General features: G+C 41.0%; 1 protein-coding gene across 1 annotated transcript in view; it reads right to left on the bottom strand.

The window, feature by feature from the left end:
* SYNE3 (spectrin repeat containing nuclear envelope family member 3) overlaps positions 1-19,813 on the bottom strand; it is a 57,013-nt gene that overhangs the window by 9,800 nt on the left and 27,400 nt on the right. The window contains exons 5-17 of the mRNA XM_033062452.2: positions 16,492-16,653; positions 15,432-15,776; positions 14,177-14,313; positions 12,116-12,263; positions 11,199-11,381; positions 10,807-10,950; positions 9,731-9,865; positions 8,622-8,783; positions 7,745-7,908; positions 6,736-6,862; positions 6,406-6,561; positions 5,630-5,782; positions 4,376-4,404 (exon numbers count right to left, since the gene is read on the bottom strand). Of these exons, the coding sequence (XP_032918343.1) occupies positions 4,376-4,404; positions 5,630-5,782; positions 6,406-6,561; positions 6,736-6,862; positions 7,745-7,908; positions 8,622-8,783; positions 9,731-9,865; positions 10,807-10,950; positions 11,199-11,381; positions 12,116-12,263; positions 14,177-14,313; positions 15,432-15,776; positions 16,492-16,653 (2,045 nt within the window). The remainder of the gene's footprint in view (positions 1-4,375; positions 4,405-5,629; positions 5,783-6,405; positions 6,562-6,735; positions 6,863-7,744; positions 7,909-8,621; positions 8,784-9,730; positions 9,866-10,806; positions 10,951-11,198; positions 11,382-12,115; positions 12,264-14,176; positions 14,314-15,431; positions 15,777-16,491; positions 16,654-19,813) is intronic.

Below are 19,813 nucleotides of genomic sequence, written 5' to 3'. Positions count from 1 at the left end.
TAGAAGAAATTATTGACATCAAAACCTGGTTTATCATGTCAACAATATATGTTTCCAACTGCTTTGCCTTCTCTCAAGTCAAGATCAAACTTTCCTTAAACTTCAGCAGTCGCTATACATTTGAATATATTTGCATTTTATTTCAACACTTAAAAACAATGATGGCTTACTTTTAATAATAGGTATGAAAATTAGAGGTGACAATTAGAAGAGTCTTTCTTACAGTGCCTTTTACAGTTGTGTTAAAAACATTTTTTCAGTTATACACTGGAAATTGGTTGCATTTTGCAATTGCTCAGCAGATCTCTCTTGTTCTCTCTTTACCTTTCAGCAAGGACATAAAATTTTATCTGCTGAGAAAAATCATTGTAAGCTAACTCCTCGGTGAAAATCTGCAAATACTTCACAACATGGCAGGCAGCTAAAGGACACATCTCTTCACATAAAGTAGGGAGCACCAACCACATGCCTAATACCACAGGAGCATGAAAAGGAAGCAAGAACCAGGTATCTTGGGAAGCAGGACATCGCCTCCTTGCACCAGCACAGCTGCAGGCAGAGGGCACTGGCAAGGCTCAGGTGTGGCAGGACCAGACAACAACAAACAAGGAGCCACAGATATCTAACATTTGAGGACACTGTAATGTAAATTGGAAAACAACATGAAACCTACAGAAATAAGAGCACACAGGCAGGGAGTCTCGCAGGTGCTGTAATGTGATGGGAAGCTTGTGAGCTTGCTGGAAAAGAAAGGGGATGCTGCTGCCAGGCCCAGCATACTTAACAGTGGGTCTGAGTTAGGAATGGACAGTCTGGAATTTTGGAGGCTTTTTCTACTAAGTTTCCTTTCTGAGCAAATATCACTGTAGGGAGAAAATAAATCTTATCTGCTAATTTTTAATGCTAAGATACCCTTCATCCTGTGTTTGGGTCATGGTATAATCCCTAAAACAGGTAAGCCCAGGCTTATAGGCAGTGATGAAAGAAACTAACAGAGAGATATTATCTTTATCTATAAAACAGATATTGAAAAGTGACAAAAAGTTACCTTTTAATAAGTGTTTTTCATTTTACTAAGACTGTAATTGTACATAAGACTTCAAGTGGTTAGCACCTAGCAGGGTTTGAGGAAAACAAATGGGCCCCACACTTTCAATAGAAAGGCACCACTACCACAGGTACTAACACAGAACGCTGTGCTTTTCTGCCATGAGGAACTCCCATCATATCTGCACTTGGGCACAGCAGACCACATTACTGCTTTCTTCCTGGCTAGCTGTGGCAGCTCTTGCTTTGCAGTTTCCTGAATGACTGCATTAATTTGATTGACTCCAGATCAATGGTGTCTCTAAATAAGATTAAATTACATGTTCCTTCTGTCTGTATGTTACAGGAGATTACTCTTAGCAGAATTTCAAAGGAAGCAATTAGCTGACCACTGACGTAACAAATTCTAATTATTTTGTTTGTACAAACAATAAAGCCAGATTGTTTGTTTAGCAAGGAAGTGTAATTACTCTGAGCACCTGAGAAAATAAATCATACAACCCTACCTAGACCTGTAAGTAATGAGCCTTCGACTTCCTATTTATGCTAAGAATGCTCAGGGAATATTTTCAGGTAGCTGGGAGCCAACCTTTGAAAGTAACATTTATCATAGTTATTATTGAGCACTTGCTTGATTATGTTCTTGAATGTGCTAGGTACCCTGCAGAAATATCCATCTACATTGGCTGTCAGTGGCACCTGCTAAAAATTCACTGCAGCCAGTGCAATTTCCTGCAACTGCTTTTTGTTAATCAACAAGAAGTTCCTCACAGCACAATCATTAGGCTGTTCTGCTCCTAAGGGCACCAGTGGCAGGGGCATGTCCTCAGCAATGGATGAATGATCAGGAAAAAAGCACATTACTATATACGGAGCAGGCTCTATTCTGCCCAACATTTGGCCATGTAGGCCAGAAATGGAATAAAATCAGAAGGCAATCGAATGAGAATGGGTGCAGCTGGGTCTTCCCCTTCTCCAGGCTGATCTGCTGCTGCTGCAAAATACTCACAGCTCAAACAGGAGAGACAAGCAGAGTCACTGGGGACCTTGTGCTGCAAAAAGCAGAGATCAGTCCAAAAATACCTCAACTTCTGCCACTTCTGCTGATTTTGTGTAACTCAAGAGCATGAGGGAGCTGACAAATTAGAGATAACCTGATCCTATTTTATGCAAACTCACTGGATGTTGCAAGCACAGTGATGCACTTTGTGCAGATACCAACTCCTGAGATCAGCCATTCTCTTCAAGGTAGTTAGCTTCCTATACCATAGCTTTGAAAATATATTCATGCATACAAAAATATTTTGCTTAATCTGTCTTTAGTGTCTACCCACATTTTAGGTGTTAAATCTGAATTTAAAGTAAACTGCATAGCTTAGAATTCTGCAGTTGTCCTGGTTTTCCTCTTTTCTTAGGCCAAACAGTGATACACCCAAAAGGGATCAGCATTATTTCCTGGCTCTCTTATGTGGTGCTCAAAAATCTTATGGCAACACTGTCTCAGATCCTGATAAAACCTGAATGGAAAAAAAAAAAAAAAAGAAAAAGACAAGAAAAAAAAAGACACTTCTGCTTCCAGCACTTGAATTCTTTTTGTAGTGATACTGCTTAAATAGAGAATGAAAGCCCAGAGGTCAGCAAAATCTCCCTGAAGTGAGCAGGGTATGAGTAACAGCAACATCTGTACTGGCTGAAGGGAAACTGCAAATCACTTGTTAGTGCAATGGGAGCCATTTCCCTCATGCTTATGAAGTATTTCAGTTCTTCAGTCCTTTCCACCCTGAGCTGTTTTTCTGTGCTCAGTAGCTATTAAAAACTCAGAGTGGGGTTTTTTTGTGCTCTTGCTGTAGGCCTAAGTGACAAATGTTTGCTGTCTGCCATTATGTTAAGCCAGTATCTTTGAAAATTAACTGCTCACTTCAGTCCAATTCAGAGAATTTAAGGGTGAATAAATACCATGTACCCCAAGGCAGGTGAGGCAGATGAATTAAAAATGGCATCTAACTGTAGTGGACACATGCTTATGCCTGAAGCTTTTGTTTTGTTTTTCCTTACAAACCGCTCGACCCAACCAAACAACATGAAATCAGAGAATTCCTTGGTCAGTCTTCCAGAATATCCCTGTGAGCCTCTTCTAGGGAAAAGAAGCACTACTAAAATACAATACTACACCAAGTATTATGTTTTTCCAGCCTGAAAAATTCTGGTGACCTTACTGAATGAAACAATTAATGCTGAGCCAGACAGGCAAGAACACAAAGTCTTTGGGGGTCTTCAGGGGGGCTGAACTGCAGCCAAAACTATGGAGGAAAGTGTGAAAACTGCCTTAAAATTGTACTTTGCTGGGTAGAAATGTTGGAGCTGTTACTCCACATTTGGGTATCTCATCAGAATAAGGAAAAATCTTGATTTGTGGCTATTCTTGAAGTGCATGGTACTGCACCCTTTGAATCTCTTCTACAGAGGTGTTGCAACAGGAGAAATCCAGTGTTTGATATGCCTTAAAATGACTGTGTGATTATGATCCTGCAACACATTATTCATCCATTCTCCTTTGTGTTGAGCAAATAAAGCCTTATTCTATTCCTTCTAAAAACAAATGGAAAGTGAGATGACAGTACAAAGTAGAACAGCGTCCATAAACAAAGCAGGCTGTGACAGAGTAATTTGCTGACTTTATGAAAATGGGATCAGAAGAAGTGCTGCTTGGTTTAATAAGAAACTGGCAGTATTTTGTTTTCTTTTAGCTTCTCCTTATCATCTCCTGTACTGCTTCTGTTTCTTATGTCAGCACTTCAAAAAGAAAATCCATTACAGGAGGAATTCTGCTGCTTAGAATAAGGATTTAATCTAATAGCATTAGATAAATCTCTTGACTTTCCCTGGCTTTCTGCATTAGAAAGAAGGTGGGCTGATTGATCCAAAGCATTTTTTCCACAAGTGTCTAAAGAATTTGAAGTCCCATTTTCAAAATTATTTTAGGCACTTAACCACTAAATCCTTTAGAGAGAGATTTTGGCTCTTCCTTAGTCTCTTTTGAAAAATGAATTAAATTCATATAGCATGTAGATATATAAAAACTGAGTTTCTCTCCTCTCCCAGGAGATAGATATTTAGCTTCTAGAGATACAGCAAGCCTAATTCAAGAGTAAAAACTCCGTAATATTTTTCCATTTTAAAATCTGGAGAAAATCTACAAATTCTGTAAGAGTGGTGCTTAATAAGCAAATTGACTTCAGGAATCTTTAGAAAAGTTTAAAATAATTTTCAACACAATGTCTAGTCAAACATTTTTTTCAGCTTAATAATAAGAAACTGTCTTGCCTTTCTGTCTGGTTCCTCCAAAGATCCAGCACTCTGTTTAAAAGAAAAAAAAAAAGAAAAGAGAACGAAGAATGAATTTAAGATCCCAGAGGAGCCTGTAAATGAGTATTCACACAGGGGATGTTTCTTTCAAATTCATAGTCACCTGGACAGAGTGAACCAGCAGGAGATTTTTTTAATGGGCTTTTTAACAACATTAGGCAGAAAGATGACATGTTTTTAGGTTCTTGACTGCTTGAATCAGATGAGCATTTCTCCCAGCAATAGCTTTGACTTTACTGACACCTATTGACTATGTTAATGCTTACAGAAGGTTTTGGTTAACAAAGCATGAATCATTAAAACCAATGGCCAGCAAAGAAATATGCTCTTTATCAACAGAAGTCATGCTTACCTTCCATGAATTTTAAAGGATTCATATTTTAAATAACCTTTGGATTTCAAGACAAGGTTTCCCAAGGTAGAAAATTTTAAAATGCCTCAAATTTTAGGTGTTCAAGTTCAGACATCTTTGAAAGCATTCACAAACAGAAAGAACCAAATGCAAACCTGCAAATTCTAATCCTTTGATTATGGTGTCTTAAAGTTGCTCAGATAATGTGAGTAGTTAAGCCAGAAAAATATTAATTAATAATTATATATGTTTATGCTAAGAACATGGAAATATCTTTAACATGCCCTGGAATATCTCATATATGATCATGAATTCTGCCATCCTTAGCATGTCTTATATATAAGAACTCAGTAACTTCTTTAATAATTTGGTTTTTGCATTAAAATGCCTTCTCTTAATTTCATTGCAAATCATTAGCCTATAAAGAGAGTTTCAAAAGGGACTAGAGGTCCTTTTGTGCACACTTTGAATCTTTCAGTCAGTGACTATTCTGTCTCACAGCAGGAGACACAAAAAATGAACAGTGAATACCCACTTACTGTAGGAACTGTCAAAAAAAACGTCTATGGAGAATGTTGTGTGCAGAAAGGGCAAAAAATAGAAATCCTTGTGCCCAGAACCAGGCACATATCCAAAGTATTCACACACATACACCTCTCAGTCCCCAGCTGCATGTCTCTTTGCCATTTATTACTCTACTTTGAAACTTCCATCTCAAAAAAATATTTTGAGCATAGCTTACAGTGGGAAAAAGCACAAAACTCTTCATTAAGAGTATCCTGTTGAAGTGAGACTAGCAATGTGAAGCAAGCTGAAAGAGAAATGGCAGAGCTCAGCAGCTGTGGACTGTGTGTTGTCACCTACCTCAGGTGAACTCAGGGACTCTCTCAGCTTAGATTTGTAGAGCATCCATCGGTATCGCAGGTCCTCCAGGTCTTCAGCATTTCCAACCACAGGATGAAGATAAAGGAGGTCCTCAAAGAGCTGCTGACCATGAGGCACACGAGACTGCAGCTCCTAAAGGCAAAGACAAGGGTCAGCAGCAATTCAGGATGCAGGGAAGCCCCACTTTTTAAATCAGCATTTGAAAAAACAGTGGTTATGCAATAGTACATCTATTTTTGTTAATGCTTTTTTGGCCTGAAATTATATGAAACTCACCTGCAGGACTCCTGTAGCCTCAGATACTTCTGTGTTTAGTTTCTAACAATCCAACAAATCTAACAAATTGCCATTTGGTTATGCTCAACAGGAAGAGTGAGACCAAATACTGATTTGACACTGATTTTAATCAGCTTCTTTTAATAAACATCTTTGCCATACCACACTGCAAATGTCCAGCCCAACAGTTAAATGCCAGATGCTCCCTTCCCTTCCAGACTTTTCTTAGTAGAAAGGATGAAATCCATCCTAAATCCCTGAGCTTCATCTACTCTAGAGTCTCATAAGGCAGAGACCATAGTGTTTGAATTTTTTGTCTATATGTTCCTGAGGATTTTTGGGGGTTTTTTGGTGGTGGGTTTTTGGTTGGTAGGTGGAGTGTTTTTGGGTTTTGTTGTTGTTGTTGTTTGGGGTTTTTTAATTCTGAAAGAATTCACACTTATTGCAAAATTTTTCTCATTCACACCCTGAAAACTAACCTCAAGTTTGCTCTGGTGTGCCTTAATTTCCTCTGTGGACAATGGAGTCCCAGCAAGAATTTTGGTCAGTTTGGTGTTTTCTCCTCGTAGCCACTCTTCAAAGTCATGTAGGAGCTTCGAGTGGCTGCTTGTACTTTGCTCTTCTCCCATCTTCTCCTAGGATACAGAACAACAGGAACAAAAAAGCCCTTAGTGTTATGTCAGATGTTTCCTCTGAAGGCCTGATTGTGAAATCTTAACCTCCAACTTTGTAACCCACAATATCAGACGAAGGCAATGAAATTGCTCTTGTGAAGCTGATATGAAGGCAGACACACTGCCCCATCTCACCTGCTTGTGGTTGGGATCAGCATCAAAAAGGTGGAAAGCAGGTCTAGACATCCATCTGCTGTCCACGAATGCTCTTTTCTTCTTCTTGTCACCCACTGGTCTACCTGACTGCCACTTTTTGAGGAGGCTTGAAAACACAAAACCAGAGATATCAGTGCAGTGGACATCCAGATTTTGACTGGGGCTATGGGAGACAGCTCTGGGAAAACAGCACTATTGTTGTTATAATTATGTCATTATTAATACTAATAATACTATTGCTATTGAAGTTATTCCAAATCAGACTGTCTCATAGCTGCACCAGGACTCTAGCTCTGACATTTCCAAGTGGTTTGTTTTCTTTTATTTAAGGGAATTACCTTGGCAATATACTTTTCTTTCTGGTTACAGGAGGCAGTACAATCAAGCCTTCCTCGATTTTGTAATTTAATTTTTGTGCCTATTCTGACAGCATGCATGAATGCAATCATATATGCAGCACATCATTAAATATTAACATAGGCTAGCAAATATAAGCAGCATTTCAACATTGCACAGTGGAGGCAAAATAAATTAAGTCTTAATTTCCCAGCTAAAGAGAAAATTTTTAACTCTACTTATACTTCTGCAGGTTGGCAAAAGGCACAAATCCCATTGCAGATACACCCTCCTTGGAGGCATCTCCAAGGAGAACAGGAAGATGAGACAGAACACCAGAGTCACTCAGTTTATGCCATATTTCCTCTGACACAGACTGGCAGTACAGGAGTGAGCCAGGTCATACAATGCTGCCTACTCTGACATGAGGTAAAGAATTACAGACACTGAGATTCACAGGGTCTTAAAAAGGTTTTCTTAAAAGAAACAATTTTCAGTTTACAAACAAATAAAATCCCATCTTGCTTCTAGCATTATGGTATGGCTTCTCACTCTCATAGCACAGAGCGTAAAGCCTCAAGTGTGCCTGTTCTTGTTGCAGTAAAGAGAACCTCCCTGAAGGGACATGAGGAAGACCTGCATGAACACTTACCCAGTTGCCATCTCCTTCAGTGATTTCCATGACTCCTTCAGCTGATCCAGCTCTGCCTGGACATGGGCAGTCTCCTCTGCAGAAGAATTCTCCATGACCAACTGGCCATGAGCTTCTACAAGGTGCAGCTGGATCTCCTTATCTGGAAACTCAGCTAGCAATCTCTGAAATGCAAAGCCCAGACAATTACTCCTAGGTATCCTGGGTAGAGCTGAGGCTGTGTCAGACTGAAGGCCATGTTCAGTCTAGGACTATGCTGGTTTTGTTAGCACTAGCTAGAACATACCTAGTGGGAAAAAAAATGCTGTGGATGCTTCTAAAGAGCCAACGGGTCAAAGAACTGATAGGAAAACTTTGAGGGTGCAAGCTGTCAACACACCTCCTTTTGCAGCCTTCCCATGAAAGATTTTGGTCACCCCTACAAAGGCAACAGCTGCCAGCTGAAGTATCCTGCTAGAGTGAATTTAGGATGCAAAGTGCTGCTACCCAGGGAAAAGCTGGTGGCTTTGGAACAGCTCAGTTCACCAAGTAGAAGGCCAGCTAAAAGGGCAGGAATGTTCAATATATATATTGAGTATACACAGGCAAAGGCAGGTATTGTTCAGAGAGAACCCTGACAGGAACAGACCACCTATCCCTGGACAATATTTTATCCATCCCTACACTTACTCGTTTTCACTGCTCTTGTCTGTTACATGGCCCCACATCTCACAGCACAGGACAAAGCAGAGAGGCAACAGAAACTAACAGTTACTGAAGGAGAAACCCACATCATTACCCTCCCAAACCAGGAAATCCTCACTAGAAATCCCCAATGTTAATGTCTGAATGCTGCAAAGTGAATACTTAACATCTTAAACTAAGATGCTTTTCTCACCTCCAGGTCTTCCAGCCTGCCCTCCATGTTCTGCTCTCCACCAGCATCCTGGCAGGAGTCAATCTTCTCCCTGGTTACTGAGATCCACTGCTGGAGGTCAGACAGTTTGTCATTATATGCCCAATGCTTCTGAACGTGGTCTTCACTCTGCTGTACCATCATCTACAAATGATAAAAAGATGTTAGCAACAAAAGACAGACAAAAACCACTTTGTTTTCGGACTGTAATGCTATGATGGGCACAGAACCTCATGGGCAAAAAGGAAAAAACAGTTATTAGTGAGAGACAAAACCCCTATTCTTTTAGCATCAGTGGTGTGGAAACACCTCCAAGCTCCTGCAGGCCTGAATTCAACCACACGGGGGGGTATTAAGAACTAGAATAGCTCCCTTCCTTCTCAGCTGAAAGGGAATAGAGAATATACATGTCTGGGGTTTTTCTACCTCATTCAATATCAAATACATCTTACACTCCCTGAATCAGAAATGACTGTACAGACCTGTGTGGCAAAAGTTCAGTTCAGCAATAAATGAGATGATTGAGGTTGAAACTAGAATTCCACGGTGCATACTCAGGTAACACTTTAACACACGTAATTTTATAGTGAACTACACAGGTAAGGTAACTTTATGAGCCCTTCTTCTGAAATGGCTCTGGAGGTCATATTATAGGTATGTTTGCAAGCTACAAAATGCCTCAGGACAAAGCAATCGCAGCACTTTTCTCTCACTAACTTTTAGGTCACAAAGGAATAAAAATCACTTTGGTACAAACCCTTCTCCCATAATCTGTGAAGTGCAAGCATCACCATGATAATATGAGTTCTTTGTTCTTTTGGTCAGAAATCTCAGGCACACTTCAAAAATAGTTTATATAGACATAAAATCTGTGTAGATGACATCCTATCCCCAAGGGAAATCACATTAGAGATAATCAGAGAATTCTGGAAGAGTTATCAAAGTCATAAGAATTCAGTGCCTTCTTCCCCTGCAATGAAAATATCTGTAACTCAAAGCATGTAATATTATATGCCCAAAGATTTTTAAAAATATTTTTAAATAGAAGCAACTGACAACTCCCCAGGCAACTAAAAGCTTCCTTATGTTACCTCCAGTGATCTCTTCAGGGCCTGAAAGTCAGATGAAAGTTGGTTCATTTCATGCCTGTGCGTGGTATTTGACTGAACAAGCTTCTCTACCTCCTCCATGTGAACTGCAAGCTCTGCCAAGTCATCTTGGATCATCTGCAGAGGAAAAGACAGATTCCATATGTGTAGTGTGCTAGGTATGGCATGAACTTTCACAAACATATGCCAAAAGTAGCTTTGTTTGACAGTGTGAGGACAAAAAAACCCAGCAACAGCCACTGTCATTAAGAAAATTAATTATTCCAATGCCTAGGAGTAAACGTTTCTTAAAAAAATAGTTGGATGTCCTTTAGATGTTACCAGGAGATGACAAAGAAGACAAGCTGCTGAGAAGTGCCAAAGGAGCCATAGTATAACCAGCACAGAACTATGGTGATAACACCCCTGTGATCACCAAGGATGAAGTGTCACAGGACAGCTGAACAGTCAGAGCTCACCATGGCAGTCACATCCCCTCTCCCTTCTGCTCCTGCTCTTCTCTCCCCTCTCCCAGGTATGTAATCCCACTGTATGCCTGGAACAGGCTCTACCACATGTTGGACCCTTTGCTGAACCAGTCCAAAACACTAATCACAAAATCTTTTTCTGTTATTTTTTTTTCTTATTTTGGACAGCTGAATCAGCCTGTGGAGTAAATCCAGCATGTGTCACAGCTACGTGACAAGGTAAAGAGCAGAATAAGGAGGATACAAAAAGAACAGTGGAAACTCTTTTAAAGAAGTTAACCTGAACTAATCCATCTTGTGCAGTTTCACTGCCAGTGGGAAGTGTTAGAACACATTTTAGCAATTAAACTAGCCCAAGAAGGTGTACCACCAACAGCTTCCAGCTGCTTCTTCCTTCCCTCAAGCTCAGTTTGCCAGTGCTTCATCTGCGCTGCTTTAATTTCATTCACTCATGCTATAAACTGGACCAAATGAAATTATCCAACACACAATCAAGGAAAAAGGTATTGAATTCTCAATGCTAATAAAATATGAACAAACAGGAACCACAGTTAGCTGAGGATAACATGGCCTAACAAAACTGCAATGTACCTGGAGTCTCTGGAGTTGTGTCTTTTTCCCCAAGAGGTCAGGCCGTGGCTCCTTCTCCAGATCTAATTTGGCTTTGATGGCAGATAATTTCTTCTGCAATGGTGCGAAACCAGCATCAAAGTTCTTATGTTGCAATATCAAATTCTAGATAGAGAAATAAGAAAACCGGTCCAGCATTCAACATATAATCCCCTTGGCATTATCTTTTGTCAATATCTGCTTCACATTCAGAACAAACACTGAGCTACACTATGCAACAGACCACAAATCTATTTGAATATTTGATTAACCTAGGAAAAGGGATTAGTACTGAATTCATATGTATAAAACTGGTTTAGTAAAGACTTGATCTTTATCACAGGCAAAGATAGCATATGGATTTTGTAGTTCACCTGGAGTTTGCTCTTGCTTTGCAGCAGACTTTTGTGTAGAATTTCTCTCTCCTTTGAAGCTTCAGCAACTTCTTGAAGGAAAGACTCTGCTTTTTCCTCACCAAGGACATTGTTTAACAAATCTTTCTTTAGCTGTACTGTCATCAACTTCTCTTTGAACTGGGAGCTTTCAGCTAAAGCAGCCTGAAAGAGAAAAGTTCTTCCAGTGAGATCATTAAAAAAAAAAAAATCATATAACCATATTATTCTCACACAAGTCACACAACCGAAGCAGTGACAAAGTCAGGTGAAAACAGCATGCTGGGCCAAGGGGTAACAGAAGGTACCTGGACAGTGCCCAGTTAAATCTTCCTGATAATGTTAAAGGCACCAGGGCTGCATCCATTTTGTGAACAAAAAGAGAGATAAGCTATGCTACAGAAAGAGTTGTCTGTGCAGAGGAGAGGTCTAAGCAACCAACAGAAAGGACAGCTTGTATGCTCATCCTGAGGATAAATTCCATCCCTGTTCATGGACACATTTATTCTGGAGATCACAGGGATGACAAAATAACAAACACACCTTGCTGGGCACAAGTACAAATTGTCTGTTTTAATCCCATGTCTGTATCACCACGTAATTCTTTAACAGAGTCCACAAACTTCTCATCCAGGGAGATCAGGGCTAATGCTAAACAATATTATCATCATTGTTAAAGATTTCCAGCCCTTTATGCAGCCTACTCAGCAGACAACTCCAGTTAACCAAGTGGAGGGCAGAAAATAAGACAGTGTGCTATAGCTGGAGCTAAGTAAGGACCTCCATCCCTACTGTGGGTTTTCCTGCCACACTGGCAGGACCTTCCAGCTGCTGCTGCCTGGCAGCTGTATGCAGGCTTGGTCAAAGCCACATTTCTGAACTCAGCAATGCTTTGCTACCTCAATGTGAGCCAGTTCTGGCTCTGGAGTCTCCAGGAGCATCTGGACCGATGGCTTCCACTGTTCAAAACTTTGCAGGGGATTTTGGATGAGTCTCCTCAGTTGGGTTTCTGTATCAGTGCTCATTTTAGAAGTCTTGCCTCTAACACTGTAAGGATAAAGTGACAACCAAGAGAAGGATTATGAAGAAATCCAAGCCCAAACATTCTATTCTTCAAGGCATGAATTAACACAACACTCGGGTGTAAGCCACATACAGCACAAAAGCCTCAGTCTGTTTTACTGCCTGAGCCTGGTGTTGCATACCAACAGCTGCTCTGTCAGTCAGAGACATCTGACAAAACTTTATTTAGATGCTGTTATTTAGGACACATTTGTCTTTTGTGCAACTGTGTATCAGGAGCTACTTTTCTTTTCTAGTAGCCAGCAGTGTCCCCTCGTATGTGATCTTTCTTGGCTGCAGTCACCAGTGTGATTTAACAAATCACATCATCAGAGCAGTCTCACTGGCTGAGGGGAGGAACAAGTCATGAGTTTCTAGAATGTAACTGCAGTTGCCTGTAAAAAACAAGGTTTTATTTCTTTAAAAAATTGCATTAAAAATACTTTGATAACCTTATTTTAACACAAGAAGTGAAAAATACATTTTTATTTCAGATACAATTCTTTAAAATTTTGCAGAACCACTCAAATTTATATTGTATATACAGGTGATCCTGATAAAAAAAAAAAAAAAGCTTTGCATTTATGTATATGTATCCACGTACATACAAAGCTCTATTACTGGAAAAAAAAAAATCAGCAAATCTTCAATGGATATCCAGGCTTCTCTTAAAAAGGATTATCCCAAACACAGGAGTGACAAGGCCCAGCAGTGACACACCCCATGAAGCTGCCTCCTGTTTTTCTCAGCTTGCCTGACCTCCCAGTTTGCAGAATCCTGCCTGACATGGCAAAATGCAACCCACACTTTATGTTCATGGGGGAACAGTATCTTGCACACTCCCAAGGCAGGCAGGTGAGAGCAATGCCACTCAGGATCAGTAGTGCCTTTCTATACAAACAGAAACAGCAATCTCACCTGTGTCACTGGGCCACGACGGGGCTAAACAAAGGCAAGTTTGCAGAGGCCGAAAGCTCCGCAAATAGAAAGTTCTGACTTTACACGTCCTCTGCCATTTGCTCTGCTGCCCCTGCCAGGCTCAGTGGGAAGCTGCCAGACTTCCCAAAGAAGCGGAGAGAAGCTGGCAAAGGAGCCATTTTCTACTCAGAGCAAGTCCCCTGCCTTCTTTGCTCCTCTTTCAGCATTGTTTACTTGCTAGTTTCAAACCTGAAATCCTTTCCCACAATGACCTATAACCCTTCCAGCAGGACAGCATACTGTGCACAGAGGGAAATAAGCTGGGATACAGGAAAAGAACTGACCTTCTTTTTTTCCCTTAAAAAAAATGATCCTTTCTTCTAGTTTGCAAAATTTGCTGCGGCTTCTTTACTTCCTGATTCCAGGCAGCCTGGAAACGGAAACACTGAAGTCTGGGAGAGGCTAAACTTTCAGAGTTTCCAACCCAAGGCAAGTTGAAAACAGGAACAGGCATATAAGCTGCCAGGAGAAGGGGAATAAGCTCTGCCAAGTAATTGCTAAGGCTGGTGAGTCACCGCAACAAACCCAGCAAGGGAGGGCCATAATTCTTCTGAACCGTTTACTACCACAGCTCCTGTCCTGATTTTCTAGTTGCTGGCATGAAAGGCAAGCAAAATACATAAATTATTATTATAAAATGCTAATTAGATCAAATTAGCTGCCGACAATCTAATTTTCTTCAAACCATACACAACATTAATGATGTAAGATCATTGCTTGAGAATGACCAGGAGCCTCCAGCTCCTAGCAAATGGCTAAAATTACAGCCTTACTGAAACATGGAGGCGGATGTAATTTGCCAAAGCTTTTTTTTCCTACCCATCACCTACAATTGGATGGCATATTACTTTTTTCTTAGGACCCTGACAATCTCTCAGCGATTTCCCCCACCTGCCCACCATAATCAGACTTCCCAGTACCTTTGATACTGGTGTATTGCAGAGACAACACTCTCAGCGTGCGGCTGCACATCTTGGGAAAACCGTAGCAGTTCCTTAAGCTGAGCCTTCAGCCTCTCAATCTTTGACTCTTCTGCAGCCAGAGCTGCTCTTGTTGCCTTAATTATAAAAATAATTAACAGATCACACCTTATGAGTGTCCAGTATATGAAATGAAGAAGTAAAGCTATGTCTCAGGCTATGCACAAATCCACTTTCAGTGGCTTTTTTCTTGGTTATAAGGAATATGGTCTTTGCTAAGACACAAAACATTTTCAGCAACAGTTTTTTCTCTAGCAGGCTCTCCCTCCTTCCCTCACACTGCCCAGCCTCTGCACCTGATCTGCAGGGTTCACTGTTTGAACAAAGTGGATCACAAACAGGCCTGGTTTCACTTCACTGATTGCAGTATATAGCACGAGCTGCATTTTTGGAGCAGTCTTAACAGCATCTGTTTGCCTGAACAGATCTTTCTCAGACACTCACATATAGAAAATGCTAATTCTAGGGTGACTCAGGGAAACAAAAACAACTAAAATCCATGCAAATGTAGCTGGATTGAACCAGTTTAAATTTTTTGGATCCTTTTTGCATATACTTTTCCCAGTTAGTCCTGCATGGCTCTAGACATACAAATAGCAATGAAATACATTTTTTTGAAAGCAGCAAAACCAGCCCTTGAGAGGAAACATGTAGTAAAGATTCTTATCTACTTAATGTGTGACAAATTTGTTGCACTCATTTTTGCAGCAGATTGGTTTTGGTGTAAATACTGGATTGTTACAATCTTGGGACTCCTTTGTACTGATGATGTGGCCACAAGTAAAGGAAGAGATGAAGGATACTACAGAGCAATGGTCTTACCAAATTCCTCAGAAATATGTGTACCTGTGTCTGTGTATTTATATATGCAGTGAGGCATTAATTTCCTGCTTCTTTTTAAGTGGAGTAAATTGTTTTGTTTGCTCTGTATTGTGGTCTTTTTGCATATAATCCCTTTGAACTCTAAGCACAAACTCCAGCACATCCTCCATCCCTGCTCCTTCTGTGCAGCGTAAGATGAAAGTCAGGGCAGTTATTCCATTGCTGGCACTCACATTTTCCTCAGTGTGTTCCACACACACTCATACTCTTTCCTTATCATCTCTAACCAACGGGACAGGCATCTGTTGGATGTTACCATGCATGTTCAGTCTATGGCTGCACTTGATTCTCCACGCAAAGGGTAACAACTTACATTGCATTTTTTCCAAAGAGTTACAAACTCATCTTCAGTCTTTTCCCCTTCCCCAGGGTCCAGATCATTTTCTAGTCTCTGTAGATCTTTTCTCAGCTTCTGGATGTCTGCCTCTAATTGTCTGGCTTGGGACTCATAGGCACTTTCAGACTGTTGGATCTTGAGCAATCTCTCCTCCTCCTGATTACTCAGAAGTTTCAATTTCTCCAAGGCTTTTCTTAGCTCTTCAAGTTCATCCTTCAGTCTCGTAGATCCAAGTGGAGAGGTATTCTGAATCACCTCTGCACACTGATTTTCAAGGTGCTTCCATTTTTTCCCACCACTCCTAATATCTTTGGCAATTTCCTGCAAAAAGAAGTCAAATAAAGATTATCTGCAGGAATGGGAAGCTGGGGAAAAAGATGAAACCAATAGGAAAAAAGACAACCTCTCCTGGTTGTATTTTGGTTTTCACTTCTTGTTTCAAAATGTGTCTTTTTTCAAGCGACCAGAAGCCAGGGTTAGTAATCTGACTGCCTTCTGAGTAATACTAATTGCTGTTGATTCTGAAAATACTGGTTTTCATTAATGCTTATCACCTGAGATCCCTGACAAAGAGAACAGGAGCTAGACACTAGACATATATTAATAGTTGGATCTCAGAAAATTTAAGCTAAACATTAAAAGCATTGGCACCAAAATAAAGGATTTTGTTTCTAAAACTGATATTTTCATCAACAGCTCTAAACTCTCAAAAACTGTGAGTCTTCAGGGTCTATTTGTATCATGTTTACCAAACCTGATTTATTAAAAAAGATTCTCAAAGAATCACATAACACTTGGAGAGGAGGCTTTAAGAAAAACAAACCAGACCAGTTTGTGACTCATACTGGAAGAAACATACATACAAACAGTTTCAGGACCTCACACAACTCATCTGCCCTAGCCCATGCTAAAATCACCATCTATTTTGTACATGTAATTCTTTTCTCAAGGACACCCTGGTATGGTTTGAGCAACACATATGGGCATGAAAAACACACAGTCCTAAGTCCTTGTTAGAGCTGTATTGTTCCAGGACCTTCAGTGCCTTTAGCTTGTCCTCTGCTGAAGACTTGGTTGCTTCTCCAATGCAGCAGTTTAATCTCTCTGTGACACCATTCAGCCACGATTGAAACTGGTTGACATTGGTGCTGTACTGCTCATGTTCCTTGGTTATGGTTTCAAGCAGTTTCACTCTGTTCTGTAACAAGAGACATCAGAAGTGGTGAGGCTGTGCTTATCTGGCTCTTTTTCCTTTACATTCTAACCCAGAATTAATAAACAAGACTCCCTTTTCACTAGCCCTGATAACACTTGGCCTCCACAGGAATTCAAAGTTTACCTTGAGAAACAGAGCACAAAAGTACACAAAAGCTTGCTCCTGACTGGATTTTGCTGCAGGCTCTCAATGTCTAAGACCCCAAGAGCACAAACTGCAAGGTCCTGTCAGGCGAATTTCTGGATTTCCAAAACTTTCTACTCTCTCATTAGAAAAAGAAAAGAGATGGAAGTTTGTTTCTGATTTTCTCATTGGGAGACAAGTAGTTACATTCCTCTTGCAGGTTAAAAACAAAGACAAGCATATCTTCCTTATCTCTCAAAATGAAAATAAAAAAGAATGCAATAGAGACATGAAAATTGTAGTCCAATTGTAGCTGTGTAGTCCAGGCACTTTCACACTTACTTAGCAGGTCACAAACTATTCTGTGGTGGTATCAGATTCTGGGAGCAAATTCAAGCCAATGGAAAGCAGATTTTGTTTTTCAAGTTACTCCCTGTTCACCTTATAACCAACAATCCCTGAATTATCAAGGGCCTGCACATCATGAGTTGCTGCCTGCTGATCCAGTCTGGCACTCCTCACAAGTCAGAGTCACATTTGCTCAGACTAGCTTTGTTTGCCAGCCCAAGCTCAGGCCTTTTTGATTTTCACACAAACCACCTGCTCTGTTGTTTCACTAGTATAAATTCAACCAAAGCATTATCTTTTGCAAAACCAGACTGGATTTTACTTGCCCTTCTCCAATAGGCATGGAGAGTGATTGAGGTACACTGTGGTTATATTCGATTTTTTAAAAAAATCATTCCTTGTGTAATCCATGCAGTGCTTGCAGCACCCTTGAAAACACCCTATGCTCTCATAGACAATGGACCAAGTTTCATTTTGTGCAATCCAGGACACATCACTGCCCTCTGAGCAGCTGCCCTCCATGGTGGGTAGAGCTGAAAAGTCCCCTGTGCATTTCCCTTGTGCCTGTGGGGCTCTGGCCAGGTCCCCACACCTGCCAACCTGCCCGAGGTGACAGTGAGCCATCTCCATTGTGACAGTGAGCCATCTCCATTGTGTCAGCCTGCTCTCCAGTCAGGCCAGCAGGATCCCTGGGGTGCTGGGGGTGGCAGTCCCTCTGGGACTTTGCCCTTCACCTTTGGGAACAGGCTGTGCCCATGGTGCACTACAAAGCCACCACCCTGCAAGTGGAACACCACCAGTCTGTTTTTCACACTGCCACTTCAGTCTCTGCTGGCTTTGGCAAATCCTGAGTGACTCCCCTCAAGTCATTTGACTTGCTCTGGGACAGAGGAGGGACAGCTAAGGGACAATTATTTATCATGGAATATGAAATACTCCCCATTTGTTAGAGCACAACCTTTAATAGCACCATCATACACAGCTTTGGATGAAACCAAAAGTAGATTTATGACTGCAGACTTCTGTGGCCAAGATGTATCCAGCAGAACACTTCACTTGCTAAATCCCGTGTGTCAGTTCTCAAATCTGCAGAGGCTAAACAATTCATACTTCAACCTCAGGTCAAGGACCTGAAGAAGACAACCTTAGAGCAGTGTAAAAGGGCCACACATCAAAGTGAACCAAGTCAGGTCAAGCTTATTGATTCCAGGGAATTAGATTAATTTGTTTCACTGGCAGAAGCTCCAAAAATCAGAATAACAAAGCAGAGATGTTACTAAGCTCAAAAATCTTAGGCTGAAATATGGGAGTTCAAAAGGAAGTCAAAACAACCTAGCCTTGGCCAGCTGAAACAAAAGAATGAACAGTTTGGGTGCACTGCTGGTCTGTGAGGTCAAGGAATAGATGCCATGGATCTGGACAGACTGTGCAGGCTTACAAAGGGCTGGCTGAGCCCTCCCCCAAAAAACGTTAAGCAGGAAAACTTTCCAATGATGAAAAACAAGGTATCACTTGGTGCTGTTAGGTTAGCTGCTTGGGGAGCAGCACAATGTGCAATTCAATATCCATATTCACTAGGCTAACCATGCACCAAGGACATGGCCCTGCAGAGAGTAAGAGCAGACAGGAAGAGAATGGGTTTGCCATGGGCTGCAGAGAAAGGAATGTGTCTGGGCAGAACATGCCCTGCCCTGGGTTCTCAGGGAAGTGGGACAGAGGCTTAGGAAGCCCTTTCCCAAAGCTCCCTTCACAGTCAGTGCAGGCAAATGAGCCTCCTCTGGGAGGCAATCTAAGGCACATAAAGGAAGTTCCTACTTTAAATCCCTCTCTAGTGCCTCAAGGGCAGTACAGAAAGCTCCTGTAGCCCTTCCTGGTGTTTTTAGTCTTACACTTGTGGTACCTTAGCAAACTATTCTAAATACCTAGATTTCAGTTAACAGAGACAACATGGACTGAAATTAATTTGATGTGATCAGAAGTATTTAATATATTTCCTAAATATCAGCATCCTGTATATCCTAACTTTTTACCATCTTAAATCATCATTTATGCTAAAACACACAACCATTTACCTCTGCATATTTTTAATTTCCTGGGCAAGGCAAAGACTGTAGGAAATGGCTGCCGCATCTAAAAATATTCCTGTCAATGTAATTAAAAGATATGCTTTTAAAATTTGGGAATGTTAAAGACACATGTTAGCACTAAGAAAAAAAACAAAAAAACAAATCCTGCCACCATTTGCTCATACCAGGGAAGCAATACCACAGGAGATCCATTTAAGAAACACTGTCCAAGAGCCTGCCTTCTGATAGAGCTGGACAACTGCGCAGAGTCTAAAAATGCTCTTCAAACACCAGTGTAATCTACAAACACCAGCAAGCCTCCTCTGCTCAGGCATTCAGCTGGCATCTGCAAGCCACATTTAGTCTGGCCTGTCATCGTGTGAGGGGCCAGGGCAGCCCCCTTACAACTCCTGTGGCTCTTTCATTCATTCCTCCTGCCCGCTGGAGGAGGTGGCAGGGTTTCTCTAACAAGTGTTATACTTTCCAATGCAATTCCCAAGGTGCCTGTAACCTTGGCATTAGATAATAAACTCCTCATTTACTTCAGTTGCAAAATCCAAGGCTTTCCAGCTCTCTTCTTTTTTCCATACCTCCTGAAAGAGGGA

The sequence above is a fragment of the Catharus ustulatus genome, chromosome 6 (assembly GCF_009819885.2).
Source record: "Catharus ustulatus isolate bCatUst1 chromosome 6, bCatUst1.pri.v2, whole genome shotgun sequence".
NCBI classification, from domain to species: Eukaryota; Metazoa; Chordata; class Aves; order Passeriformes; family Turdidae; genus Catharus; species Catharus ustulatus.
This window is presented reverse-complemented; position numbering and strand designations above follow the sequence as displayed.